Source organism: Marmota monax, unplaced genomic scaffold (genome assembly GCF_021218885.2).
Source record: "Marmota monax isolate L192 unplaced genomic scaffold, Marmota_monax_Labrador192_F-V1.1 WCK01_AAM20220418_F8-fsc00042, whole genome shotgun sequence".
In the NCBI taxonomy this organism is placed as follows: domain Eukaryota; kingdom Metazoa; phylum Chordata; class Mammalia; order Rodentia; family Sciuridae; genus Marmota; species Marmota monax.
The window spans coordinates 9,469,660-9,484,251 of record NW_026693008.1 but is presented as its reverse complement, the minus strand read 5'-3'; the positions used below and the strand labels follow the sequence as shown (position 1 = coordinate 9,484,251).

The window sequence follows — 14,592 nt, the reverse complement described above, 5'->3', positions numbered from 1 at the left end:
GACATATAGTTATGTATACAACCAGAGATATGAAAAATTGTGCTATATAAGTGTAGTATGAATTGTAATGCATTCTGTTGTCATATATAACAAATTAAAATTCATAAAATGATAAAAAATAAGAACAAAATTATGGCATTTGCCAGTAAATGAATGGAGCTGGAGAATATCATGTTGAGTGAAATAAGCCAATCCCAAAAAAACAAATGCCGAATGTTTTCTCTGATATTAAGGATGCTGATTCATAATGGGAGTGGCAGGTGTGGCATGGGAGGAATAGACGAACTCTAGATAGGGCAAAGGGGAGGGAGGGGAAGGAAGGGTGCATGGAGGTAGGAAAGGCAATGGAATGAGATGGACATCATTACCCTAAGTACATGTATGAAGGAATGGTATGACTCTGCATTCTGAATAATCAGAGATATAAAAAATTGTGCTATATGTATGTGTAATGTGAATTGAAATGCATTCTGCTGCCACATATAACAAATTAGAATACGTTTTTTTAAAAAATAATAATAAACAATAATTGACACAACTGAAAAGTGCATGAAGGTTTCTAAATGTAGTGTAAGCCTTCTTCCCAATTCTGAACCCAGTCACACAGCTCCCTTCCCCTCATAGTTGTCTCCTGTGTGGCATTCAAGGAGTTGGCTTGTGAGATGGCATGCATTCACAAACATTTATTGAAAATCTAGGACTAGGGATGTGGCTCAGTGGTATTGCACTTGCCTGGCATTCATAAGGCCCTGGGTTCACTCTTCAGTACTGCTGAGAGAGAGAGAGGAGAGAGTGCTGGGAAAGGGAGGGACAGTCTACTCTTTACCTTTGCTAGGTACTAGGGACCTTCTAGACCAGATGTCATCTCTCCCCATCTTACAGTCTATTGTGTAAAGACACAAGAAAGATCTTGAGATTTAATTTACAAATATAAGAAAAAAATTAGATATCAAATTAAATGAGAGTGATTTTCAATTCCAAAACATTCACACTGTCTTTAATATAATTTAAGAGCTGTATAGAGCAGGAGAGTCAATATTAACATATTTCAGGGGCATGCAAAATGCATTTTGAAGTGATCTATCTTTCTATTCTAAGTATGAAAATTCTCTAAAATAGCTTAGTGTTCTTCCCTAAGCTAGCCCTGCTCAATCAAAATTAAAAGGAAATGATTTAGACAGGGTGTGGTAGCACATGCCTATAATCCCAGTAACTCAGGAGGCTGAGGTAGGAGGATTGCAAGTCCAAGGCAAGCCTCAGCAAATAAGTGAGGCTCTACACAACTTAGCAAGACACTGTCTCAAAATATAAAAAGGACTGGGGAATGTGACTCAGTGATTAAGCACCCCTGGGTTCAATCCCAGTACCAAATAAATAAATAGAAAAGAAAAAGAAAGAAAAGAAAACAAGAAAAAAAAAAGGAAATGCCTTAGATTATTTTTAGGAAATCTATGTAAGAAAAAAAAAAATATAGTTTCAGGTGTGCTTTTTAAATTTTGTACCAAGTGAATGCATTACCTTTAAAATAATACACGCATTTTAAAATTAGGGCACAGGTTTTTAAAAATGGATTGAAGGGGATGGCGTTGTGGTAAAGCACTTGCCTAGCATGGGTGAAGCAATGGATTCATTCCCCCGCAACACATAAAAATAGAAACAAATAAAATAAAGCTGTCCATCTACGACTAAAATAAATAAATAAATGTGTGTGTGTGTGTGTGTGTGTGTGTGTTTTAATGGATTGAAGGTAGGTGGGAGGAATTAGGGCTCCTGCCTCCATCCACTGGGAGAAAGGACGACCCAGTTCTGAAAGAAGAATCCCAGGGATCCTTTGATTCTAATACCAGAATCCCACTAACTAGCATGGAACTTTGAGAAACTGATTTATTATTCCCTAGTCTGAATTCAATCCTCTATCAAATACGGATGACTACATCTTTCCTACCTCCCTACTGGGCTGTAAAATAGCCAGAGCCCTTACCTTATTTTCCTGAGAAACACCTACTCATCCCTGAAGCACCATTCGAACATCACCTCCTCCCTGAACCCTTCCTAGGCATTCCTGGACAGAAGGAGTTAGTGGTTTCATCTCTCGGTTTCAGAAAGAGATATCTCTAGCATCCGCCCTGTTTGCTTGCATAGTTGTACTTCTTTCAGTTTCTCCCAGGGCCAGGAAGATGTTTTTAAAAAGAGTTGGAAGAGTCAAGGGGTCACCAGTTACTAATTAGGAGTTCTACGAATATTTGTGTAATGAAGGGTAAATTAATGATATATTTTTCTTTGCCCGCATTTGTACATGCTTCAGACATGATTCTGTAAAGAATACGGTTTCTCTTTTTAGTAACAACGTTCCTGGGAATAAAATCATAAACAATACAAATATGTTGTGTTAGTTCGATGAAAATACTTTTTTTTTTCCTTTCAAAAACTTTCAATTCCTTTGGGGTGTCTTTTCAATAAAAGGTTTTTTTAAGAAGTCTGAGACAATGCTCGCTGTAGTCTCCGCATCTTATTTTATCTTTACCCAAGTATCTGGCTCTTTAAAAATACTTTAAGATACTCAACGGAGGTTTGCTGTAAGAATGAACAGTCTAATTCATTAAATGATGCCAAACAAACCCAAGCGTTTATGGGCTTTTCCTAGTACTGGAAACGTTTGTGTGAGATCCATATGAGGAAAATAAGGAGCAAAAGTGGACGGGGAAACATAGCAGTTGTAGTTCCAGGCAGGTTAATTTGGCTGTTTTGAAACTTTTCTTTCAGATATCACCAAATTACTAACGGTGGTGATGCGGTCAGATACTGGGGGTTAATTTTCGGAGCTGCCCCCTTTCCACGCTTTTCTTTATTTCTCAGTGGCCCGTGGAGCCCGGCATTTCCACGGCGGTGCTTTGATTCTGTGGCCCCCTTCCCTTGCCGCGAGAGGCCGAAGCAGACACCCGACGGTGCCCAGCATCTCCTAGCAGGAGCCTGGAAGACACGCGTACAGCCCCGGGCAACCGGACGTTTTAGCGAGAGAAGAGGAAGTGCAAGGACTCCCGCCCGCCGACTCTGCCGCGCAGGCGTGCTGGCTGCTTCGGACCGTTGGGCCCCTGGACCTAACGTCACCGGAACTCGTAACTGGCGGTGTGCAAGCGGCGGAACAAAATAGCTGACGTACCGCCCCGCCGTGAGGCACAGCTGAGAGGCGGAAGTTAAGGGTACTGACGCAGCTGGGGGAACTTTGCCTGGATCGCACTTTCCTGTTCGCTACTCCGCCCCCGCTGGAGGGGCTGAGCTCTGGGATTCAAGATGGAGTCGCTGAGTCGAGCTGGGCAGGAGATGAGCCTGGCGGCCCTGAAGCAACACGACCCCTACATCACCAGCATAGCAGACCTCACGGGCCAGGTCGCTCTGTACACCTTTTGCCCTAAAGCCAACCAGTGGGTGAGTGAGGCTTATCCTTAGAGGACGCCAGTCCGGTTGCTGCCGCCTCTTAAAGGGACAGCGCAAGCTGCCAGGGGTGGGGGGCAAAGCAAGAGGCCAGGGCGGTGGAGGCGAGGCCAGGAACTGGCCAAGAGCCGGTCCAGGGCCTCTGGGGTGTCGGCAGCGCACGGGGTTAGGCGGAAGGAGTGAAAAAGTAGGCCCGAGACATCTCAGGGAAAAGCCGCTGGAGGGGGGTGGGGGGGATTGGAGCAAGATCAGTCCCTTAGGGTCAGGTCTGAGGACGTGGGCGACTTGCCTTCTTTACAGATGCATTAGGGAATATGAGACCGGTAGGACGAAAAGATGCCTGAAAGCTTATGTTTGAAGCTTCGAGGATTATTAGATAAGTTATGCATATATAATCTAAAAATGAACACCCCTTCTCTCCCCCCAACAGACATACACGTGAGCCCTCTTCCCAGAGGTCATTAGGATTTGAAATTTGAAATCCAATTAGTTTGAGTGAGTTTGGCTTTTAATTGAACTACACTGTATTTCCAGAATTTTAGAAAAGATTTCAAACAATTAAGGAAGGGGCTTCTATGTTAATTGGATTCCCTGGAGACCTTTTACAGGGAAAGGAGACCGATGATGTCACCTCTGAATGCTGTCTTCAAACTAAGTACTTACTGGCTTTTTGTGCACCAGAGAAGATCCAAAAAGTTGTATTAAGTCTGTTCACTGACTTTTGTTAACTCTTGCTTGAAGCTTCATTAGTTGTTTACATAATGTAAGTTCCCCGTTTTTTGTGATTGACCCTTCCTAATTAACTCTTTCAGCTATAAGCTTTACACCGGTAAAATAATTCATAAATGTTGGTTAGATTAAATTCATCAATGGCATTCACATTTCAATGAGAAATCCTTAAACAAAACTGAAAAGATTATCGTAATATGTTTTTTACAACATACAGATGCATTAGAATTTTTAAACTGTGGAGTTTGTTTTAAGTAGGAAATACAAGCTACAAAGACCAATTGAAAAATAAGCTGCTATTTGCTTATTTGCATCATGGCACATAGGGGATAACCAAAATCTTTTCTCTGTTATTTTATACTGAGTTATAACTTTGCACAATGTTTTTTGGGGACAAATTTTCTTTTACTGCGAGGCAGTTATCAGTTTCTTTCTGTTTTTCTTAATTTTTTTTATTGTTATTTTTAAAAGAACACAATACTTTTATATTATTTTATTTATTTTTTTATATAGCACTGAGGATCAAATCCCATGCTTCACACATGATAGGTGAGTTCTCTACCACTGAGCCACACCCTAATCCCAATTATCAGTTTCTTATACTAATTTTTTTTTTTTTTTTTGTACTGGGGATTGAACCCTGGGGTGCTTAATCACTGAGTCACATCCCCAGTCCTTTTTTATTTCTTATTTCAAGACAGGGTCTCACTAAGTTGCTGAGGCTGGCTTTGAACTTCTAATCCTCCTGCCTCTGCATCCCAATTTACTGTGATTATCAGTGTCCACAAGCACACCCAGCTACTACTAACATTTTTAAAGGCAAGAAAAGGCCTCAATCCTTAGGAAAAAAAAGTTTCACCGTGATATTTAAGCTAAGGTAATATTCTTTGAAGAAGTCAAGACAATTTATTTTGAATTCCAACAAATTCAGTTTGATATGAATAACATTAAAGTTTTAAAAGTTTGCTAGTACTGGGGTTGTGGCTCAGAGGTAGAGTGCTTGCCTAGCATGTGTGAGACACTGGATTCATTTCTCAGCACCTCATATAAATAAATGAATAAAATAAAAGTCCACACATCTAAAAATAAATAAATAAGTTTGTTAGTTACATTAAAATTCTTACAACCAATCTAGACTGTGAATTGCAGACCAGTAGGATGATTTACTTTTGAAAATGAAACAGTGTAACTGTTTAAAAAAATCTAAATAAGCTCTTGTAGCAAAGAAAAAGTGGTAATGAGTTGCTTTCTTAATCACATTTTCACTTAAATTTTTTTGTTAGAGCCCTATAGTGATTACTTAAGGCAGATTATAGTTTCAGTATCCATAACTCTTCAACAGTTCTAAAAATAACAAACTGTTTGATAGTTTTTCTTAACTAACCACAAAATTTGTTACTCTTAAAAATATACCAAAAATCCCTCAGTGATGAAACAAAGTATCCTGTAAGAAAATTTCATTTCTTTTCTGTTAATTTTTATAAACTTTAAAATAAAAGTTAAAAGTTAATTCTACAGTTTTCTCCTTTATTAGTTAAACAGGAAAAATGTTGCAGGTATAAACATGTTCCTGGTTTAAACATTGCATATACTTAAGTATGCACTAATAACACTGAATGGATACATGAGAAACTGGTAATAGCAATTTGTGGAGTGAGAAGGAGACTTCCTATTCAAAACTGTGGTAAATATAACATGTTGATTTTAAACATGAAGCATTTTTTCTCCATTGGGACTTTTGGAGTTGGATTTTAAGAAACAAACTAATTGATTCATTATCTGTTATAGGAGAAGACTGATATAGAAGGGACCTTATTTGTATATCGAAGGTAAGCTTTTTTTAAAAAAAATCTAATGATGGGGGAATATAGCTCGGTATTAGGGCGCTTACCCAACATCCATGAGGCCCTAGGTCCAATCCTCATTACTGCAGATAAGTAAATGAAATACAATGGGAAGCAATGTCATGTGAAGTGGTTCATTTCTGTTTATTTATCTTTGGAATTTTCCTTCTTATTCCCTTCAATTTTTCATCCACTCCTAGCTGTGAGATTCTAGCCTATTTCCCTTCTCTTATCCTTCCTGTGATTCAGAATAAACAGAACTAGAATTTATTTAGGAGTCTAGCAAAATCATTACAAAATAAAATGCATTTTTGAGTGATGAATGAATCTGAAACAGATGCCTGCCTCTCATTCCCTATATTAAAAAAGGGAATAAAATAATATATCCAATATATCCACAGACACACATATGAGAGAAAGAGTTTATATATAAATTAGTTCTATAAAGTAAAGTAGTTGAGAGTTGATCTCTGTGTTCTGTAGTTTGTTTTTGGGGTTTTGTTTGTTTGTTTAACTAAGGATTGAATCCAAGGGCACTTTAACACATTTTGGAATTTTGGTTCAAAGTGTACCAGATAGCACTTAGTGTAGAATCACTTAATATAGAAGAAACTGGATTTGAAATCAGAAAACCTAAAATTAAATTCCATTTATATTATTTGTGTAACTGGGCGTAGCCATTAATCATACCCAGCTTATTTCCTAATCTGTAGAATAAAATTCTGTTACCTCCCCATGTATGTCACTGAGAAACAGTAAAATATTAGATACATGTGAGGAAGATCCAAAGGATTGTGTTCTCCCATTATGGGAACTAATACACTTCTTATTGTAGGAGTCAGGTCTTTTCCATCTAATTCAGAAGAACTATGTAAAGACATATTGGTGTTAAGAAAAACTATTATTGTAGTGGTAGACATCATTATAGCCAATTCTGTACCATATTTAAAATAAGTGATACTTTTTCCAGCAAATATTTATCATACTTACTATGTGTCTAACTTTGGGAAACATCTGTGAAAAAAAATAAGACAGAAATCCCCATTTACATACAGCTTACATTCTGGTTGGAGGAGGAAGCAAATAAAAATAAAAAATAAGTGGAATGGATGAAGAGGGGAAAGTCAGGGATATTTAGGTTGGGTGGTATTAAAAATGGTGGTTCAGATAGACTTCAATGAGTAGGTAATATTTGAACAAATGCTCAAATGAGATAGCTATGATTTGGGGGTACTGGTCCAGACAGAGGTCTTTAGGAAGAAGTACTCCTGCAAAGAGAGGAGATCCCAATGTGGCTGGAGCAGGGGAAGCAAGAAAAGATAATCAGAGATTGAAGTAGGGGTGGAGAATTGGGGGTATGTCTTGTTGGTCTTAGTAAGGACTTTGGCCTATATTCTCAGAAACTAAATCCTAAAACTTCTGAGCAGGGATATACAAGGTGACTTAAATTTTTTGTTAATGGTTTTAAGTGTGATATAATGTCCTAATGTATTCATTTTTTAAAAAATGAAAATAAGGAGGAGATAACATTTTTGCAAAATAAAATGTAACTATGGATTTTCTTCTATTAAATCTCAGGTCAGCTTCACCTTACCATGGTTTTACCATTGTAAATCGACTGAATATGCACAATCTAGTTGAACCAGTGAATAAAGATTTGGAGTTTCAGCTTCATGAGCCATTTCTTCTGTATAGAAATGCAAGCTGTGAGTATATATGTTTATATTTAAGTCAATGACTTTAATCTGAGTATATTATTTTTGGAGTTTGATACTAAAATACAAAATGTGGACTACACTCTGTTTTATGATTATAAATGAGTCTCTTGGTAAGATCAGATCTTTTGTCCTTGACTCTAAAATTGGAAATACTTTCTTATATATAATAACTTATGTTATTTTAGCTAGTTATACTATTATTAGCCTTCTGTTTTGTTTGTTTTTTGAAAATAAGTTTTACTCCTTTGTTTTTGTTATAGCACTGGACTCTTAGCTGCCCATGCCTCTGAGCAACAGAACTTAGTTGAGGAAACACAAGATGGGAATACATACTTATACTTCTTTCCACAAAGAAAGTATGGGCTTTTATGGGGCTGGGGTTTTAGCTCAGAAGAAAAAAAATAAATAAGTAAAATAAAAGTATTGGGCTGGGGCTGGGGCTTAGTGGTAGTGCACTTGCCTCGCACATATGAGGCACTGGGTTTGATTCTCAGCCCCACATAAAAATAAATAAATAAAGGTATTGTGTCCATTTACAACTAAAAAAAAAAATTTTTTTTTTTTTTTTAAATGATACAGTAACCTATGTGGGGTAGGCAGGTCAACTGAGACTCATAAATGCATGAGAGACATTCAGTTGGAGAATGAGGACTATCATCTTTTTCTGGTTCCTAACCCAGGGTCTTTTCAGACATTTTATAGGCTCTAATAATGATTAATGCAGTCAGCAAAGTTAGAGTGGCCTTTTCCTTTTCAAGAAAGAAAAGTACAGAAATCTAGACAATAATCTAGGACCGACAAAAATGTCAATATTCTATAACTCTGACCCTATCAGAGATTAATTTATTATAAGACTAAATCATTGGAAGTATTTATTATTGTGTTAATTAGAATATTCTTGGGGAAAAAATGAACTGATGCATTTTATTTTAGAAATTTAAAAAATATGTATATTTATTTTTTAGTTGTAGTTGGACACAATACCTTTATTTTATTTTATATGATGTTGAGGATCGAACCCAGGGCCTCACACGTGGCTAGGCAAGCACTCTACCACTGAGCCACAACCCCAGCCCTAGAGAGATTTTTAACAAGAGAAAGAAACAAAGGTTTTCTTAGTGACTCAAGTATAATGATGCACACCTGTAATCCCAGCAACTCAGAAGCCTGACGCAGGAGAATTTTAACTTTGAGGCCAGCCTCAGCAATTTAGCAAGACCTTGTCCAAAAATAAAAAGGGCCAGGCATGGTAGCTCATGACTGTAATCCCTGCAGCTCTAGAGACTGAGATAGGAGGATCACAAGTTCAAAACCAGCCTCAGCAATTTAGCAAGGACCTGAACAACTTAGTGAGACCCTGTCTCAAAATTAAAAAAAAAAAAAAAAGGTTGGGGATGTCACTGAGTGGCTGGGTTCGATCCCTGGCACCAAAAAATAGAAATAAAGATAAAAACGGATGGGGGTGTAGCTCAGTAGTAGTACATTCCAGGGTTTATTCCCAGTAATGGAGGGGGAAGGGGGTTTTTTTAGTTGAATGAAAACTCACTTAACTAGGTCCTTCTTTTGGGGGAAAGTATTTAAAGAAATAGCTGTATTCAGGAGAAGTGACAAAACAACAAGCAGTGATTTGGAGAGTGTTGAAGTCTTTCTTAAGTGTATGTTTTGTCTACCTCATCTTTAAAGTAGAAAATAGACTTATCATGTCAGCAAGCTATTGAGTTGTTTAGGGATTTGTTCTTTAAATAAGAAGTTAGTTAATATCTGATTGTGCATATGAGTAATTATACCTGATTCTGTAGCTATTCTTTTGTCGTTCTCCTATGGGAAATACCACCAAGACACCTGACCCATTTAATTCAAATTACACCTTCATATCCAGCTTTTTTTCATTCAACTTTTAGAGTCAATGTAATAGAATAGTGAACTATAAATGTTTCTAGTTCTAATTGTTGGTCCTTCTTTGTTTATTTTAGTTTTTCTGCATTTATAAAAAGTACCTACCCACTCCACTCCCAAGAAAAAGGTAAAATCTTACAGAGAGAATGCTTTTATTAACCAAGGTCTTAGGTTTGGAGATTCTCTCAAGTCTTTCAGAAACACTATATTTTCATTCTTTACAAGGGCCTTTTAACAGCCACAAAAGGCTTCATTGGGATTTCAGTAAATAATGGGGAGGTTGCAGATTCTCTGGTATTGAGCAATGTTCTGATCACTTTACTTCTGATTCCCAACTTATAGACTGAGGAAACAGAGAACTTAGAGAGAGACATTTAGAAACTTGTTCAGGATTTGCAGACGTAATAAGTGAAAGACCCAGTACTCAAAACTAGGGCAGTTTGTCTTCAAAGTCATTGTCCTTTCTACTCTACTGCAGCAATGAAATTATATAATTCATCAGTACACCTTCCATAGCAGTACCATCCTGTAGAACTCTGCAAAGACAGAAAATTTCTGTATCAGCACTGTCCAATAGAGTGACTGATCACTAAGTGCCTGAAATGTGGCTGCTAGTATAATTGAGAGAGAATCTTTTTTTAGTTTATTTAATCCTTTTGAATTTATACAGCTACATGCACTAGTAGTTACCACATTGGACAGTGGAAGTCTAAAGCATGAATCTGTACTCTATCTAATATACCCTTTGTTGTGTAATACCTAAATTGCACAAACCACTTAGGACACTCTGGGTTAGTTTTTGTTGTTGTTTTGGTTTGGGGGGTTTGTTGTTGCTGTTTTTTCTTTTTTTGTTTGTTTGTTTGGTTGGTTGGTTGGTTGGTTTTTGTACCAAGAATCGAACCCAGGGGCTCTTTACGACTGAGCTACATCCCCAACCCTTTTTTATTTTTTATTTTGAGACAAGATCTCGCTAAGTTGCTGAGGCTGGCTTTGAACTTGCAATCCTCCTGCCTCAGCCTCCCAAGTTGCTGGGATTGTAGGCGTGTGCTGCCATGCCCAGATTAGGGTTAGTTCTTATGCCTCTCATTTAAGACATTCCTTTTTGAAATTTTATAAATGATTTCTAAATAGAAAGCTGTAGAATATATTCCTGAGGGTGGTTTTGCCATGGTAACACTTCTTTGGCATGAAATTTAGTTTGCAGACAAGAATTCTATTCTAGGCTTTGCCATTTTGCTGGCTGTAACCTGAGATAAATCACTTAAGCCACTGATCTGACCTGTTTATCCTAAAAGGGCATCATGAATATATTTTTGTCAGCCAAATACCTTTTAAATGCAAAATATCAAAGACTTTGTCTCCATCCTAAACTCAAGCCAGATGGTCTTATTAGTATTGTCAAGGTTGTCTTATAACCCAGGCCTCCAGTGTGCTTGTGACTAGTACCATGGACAAGCTAGGGACTCCAATATCTATCTACCTCTGTACATCTCCCCCCAACCTCTTTCTCTCTGCAATGCTCCTCAAATTCAGGGCCTCATACATGGTAGGCAAGTGTTCTACAAGTGATCTACATCCCTAGCCCACTTTCTCTATATAAATATTTCAAATGTTGTAGGGTTCATTACCAGGCAGCCTGAGGCATGCGTGATAAGTTGAAAAAGTCTGTTAAACATGAAAAATTTTTCAGAAAACTTTTTGGGAGCTTGGGGTTTACTGGAAGTCCAACATAGGCCTCTTTGCATGCTAGGCAAGCGCTCTACCACAGAGTTACATCCCCAAAAATATTTTTAAAAAAAGCAAACTGGCCACAAGAGCACACATCTGTATTTGCAGTCATTTGGGAGTTTGCAGCTAGCCTGGGCAACATAATGAAACCTGGTCTCGACATCAAAACAGAACAAAAACAGTTCTTCCCAATGGATTATGGTATTACAAAAATCTTTTGGTTTATGAATCTGCATGCTACCATCAATCTAGTGATCTTCTGTTTTCACTTGTAAATACAATCCATTTTACTAACTAACTGGATTATAAAACCACTCCATAGAGACTTCTATGATTTCTGTGATAGGCACATCAAAGAAAATATTCAGTTCCTGTCCAGTAGTATCTTATCCAGACATTTAGAAACACAATCTAGAATGCATAGCATAGTTGAAGACAGAGTAGGGGCCAGCATGAAAGTGAAAACGTAAAGCTAAAATCGGAGACATAGAAGCTGACATTAGTTGTCAGCTATTATGGGGTTCTTGAAGATACACGCACTCCATAATATTAGGCTGCCGTTGTGCAACAAAGTAGAGAGAGAACTAAGACCCACAAACCAGCATATAACTAAATCTCCTAATTAGTTCTTAGCAATTAATTGGGAAGTATCTGCCCCCCAATCTAAGGAGATGGCAGCCACGTTTATCTCAGTCTGAATTATGGGTAAGAAGGAAAATGTCTTCCTTTTAACCATGAATTTTTTTCTCATACAGATTTGATATTCAAGTTAAACTGTTCATTTGGTATAATTTCTTACTTAGGCAAAGAAATTAACATAAAATTGCCTCAGTTGGTAAGTACTCTAGGATACCTACAGAAGCAAAAGTAAAACCTTTTTATAAGATATAATTCTTTTTTTTTTTTTAATAACCTATGGTATTTTTTTTAAACATTTATTCTTTAGTTGTAGGTGGACACAATACCTTCATTTAATTTTTTTGTGGTGCTGGGGATCAAACTCCGTGCCTCACACATGCTAGGCGAGTGCTTTTCATCTGAGCCCCAACCCCAGCCCCTTACAAGACACAATAAGAATTGTTTGCCCAGAAATTTCACAGATAAGCTTCATTTAGTTCAAAATTACTAAATGTGCAAGGAAACAATTCCCAGTGAATGAAAGGCAGTAAATATATAGCATACAGCAAGATTAGGCAACACTTTACAAAAAATTTAGTTAACAGAATGATCAGGTACACACTTTAATGAATGCAACTATCAAATATAGATTATAAAATGAAGCAAAAGGAAATAAAAAATAGAAGATCAAATGCTACTTTAAAATAACAGACTAAGTAAAACTTATAGAAATTGAAATTTTAATTACTGAAATAAACTCTACCTGGATTCAACAGTTAATTAGTAACAGGTAAAGAAAACTAGTGAACTAGAAAAAAAATCTAGAAATACACAATGTATTCCCAAAAGCAGGGGCAGATGGCAAGGGAGAGAATGGAAGTAAGACAAAGAAGATAGAATTAAAGTCTAATATATAATGGATACAAATTTTAAAGTAATAAAAGTAGATTTGAGAGAGGCAATATTTGAAGAGATTATGATTTAAGTTTTCAGAATTCCTAAAAGGAATAAACCTTAATAACAATAAAATGGGCCCAAAGCATGAAAAATAGAAATACACACCTTAAAAAATATTAAAGGCAAAGAGACAGAAACAACTAAAGGCTACTTGAGATAGCATATTTATAAAGGAACACCAGTCAGGCTAACACATACTCCACAGAGGACTGAGGAGAAAACAACCAACAAATCAGAAATTCAAGACAATATAGATATTTTCAACAAGAACAGAACATTTGTCTCCAGCAGATCTGGCTATAAGATCTTCTAAAGCAGCTTTCTGCAGCAGTGAGCACTAGCCATGTGTGGCTGTTGAGCTCTTGGAATAGTGCTAGTGCAGCAGTAGCTCAGTTTTAAATCACATTTCCTTTTATGCATCTGTTTGGCATCAATTAATTTAAGCTTAATAGTGTAATTCCAATGGATATATTCCAAAAAGAAAATGGAACATGGAAGGAATGAGATATAAGAAACAATAATAAGCACAGGGGGCACAAATAAAGGTAAACATTGACTATAAAACAAAAAATATAGTTTTGGTATTAAGAAACAAGGTGAGGGGGATAGTAGAGGATAGGAAAGGCAGCAGAATACAACAGACACTAGTATGGCAGTATGTAAAAACGTGAATGTGTAACCGATGTGATTCTGCAGTCTGTATACGGGGTAAAAATGGGAGTTCATAACCCACTTGAATCAAATGTATGAAATATGATATGTCAAGAGCTTTGTAATGTTTTGAACAACTAATAAAAAAGAAAGAAAGAAACAAGTGAAACTGGATTGGTGGTATAGCCCAGTGATGATATACTTGCTTAGCATCTGCTAGGACCTGGGTTTGATCCCCAGTACCCATAAAAATAATAAAATTAAAATATTGCAGTTAACTACTGTAGAACAAAAGTAGGATACCTTAACTTTCACCCTGTATACCAAAAAAAATGAATTCCAGGTTACCATTTTCACTCTTGAGAGGTGTCCACAGAAGTAGAAATCAAAGGACACCTGGTATTGGTCTTGGGGGAAAAGCACTTTCTAGGAGAAACATAGTGAAGCCCAAAAATAAAATGGCAGAAATAAGAAAATCAGTAATTAGAATAAATGCAAATTGAACTAAATTTGCCAGCTAAATGAGATTGGATAAACATAGAATTTGCCTATATGCAGTTTGTTAAAAGTAGGGGTAGAATGAGACATATCAGGCATATGTTAACCAAAAAAGGCTGATGTAACTATGTTAATCATTACTGACAAAAAGCATCAGTAGGGATAAATGTTAAATACATGAAGATGAAAAGAATAAATAATCTAGAAGATTTGAGTTAGTACATACCTAATATATATCACAGTTATAAATTGAATGTTGAAAATCCCTAATCAAAATGGGAAACTTTAACAGACCAGTTTAATAATTGACAGATAAAGCAGAGAATTTAATGTTATGGAGGGGTGTGCTTATGCCATCCAACCCAAGAATTTAGGAAGTTAAAAAAAAAAATCTGAGTAAAGATTAAGGAAAATAAAGATGAGAGTAGAAATTAATTGCAGAAAGTAGAGATTACAAAAGAACAATAGATTAGATTGACACATCAACAATATAAAACAAGAAGAGGAGCCAGGTGCTGCCT

General features: G+C 36.7%; 1 protein-coding gene across 2 annotated transcripts in view; it reads left to right on the top strand.

Moving 5' to 3' along the window:
- Nucleotides 1–3,240: 3,240 nt before the first annotated feature.
- Nucleotides 3,241–14,592, top strand: part of Dcp1a (decapping mRNA 1A) — a 52,540-nt gene continuing 41,188 nt past the window's right edge. Inside the window, exons 1-3 of one of the 2 annotated variants that reach the window (XM_058582152.1) lie at nt 3,241–3,426; nt 5,950–5,990; nt 7,584–7,711. In XM_058582152.1, coding sequence (XP_058438135.1) covers nt 3,292–3,426; nt 5,950–5,990; nt 7,584–7,711 — 304 coding nt within the window. In that variant the 5' untranslated portion in view covers nt 3,241–3,291. The remainder of the gene's footprint in view (nt 3,427–5,949; nt 5,991–7,583; nt 7,712–14,592) is intronic. The other variant, XM_046452699.2, reaches the window with a different exon arrangement.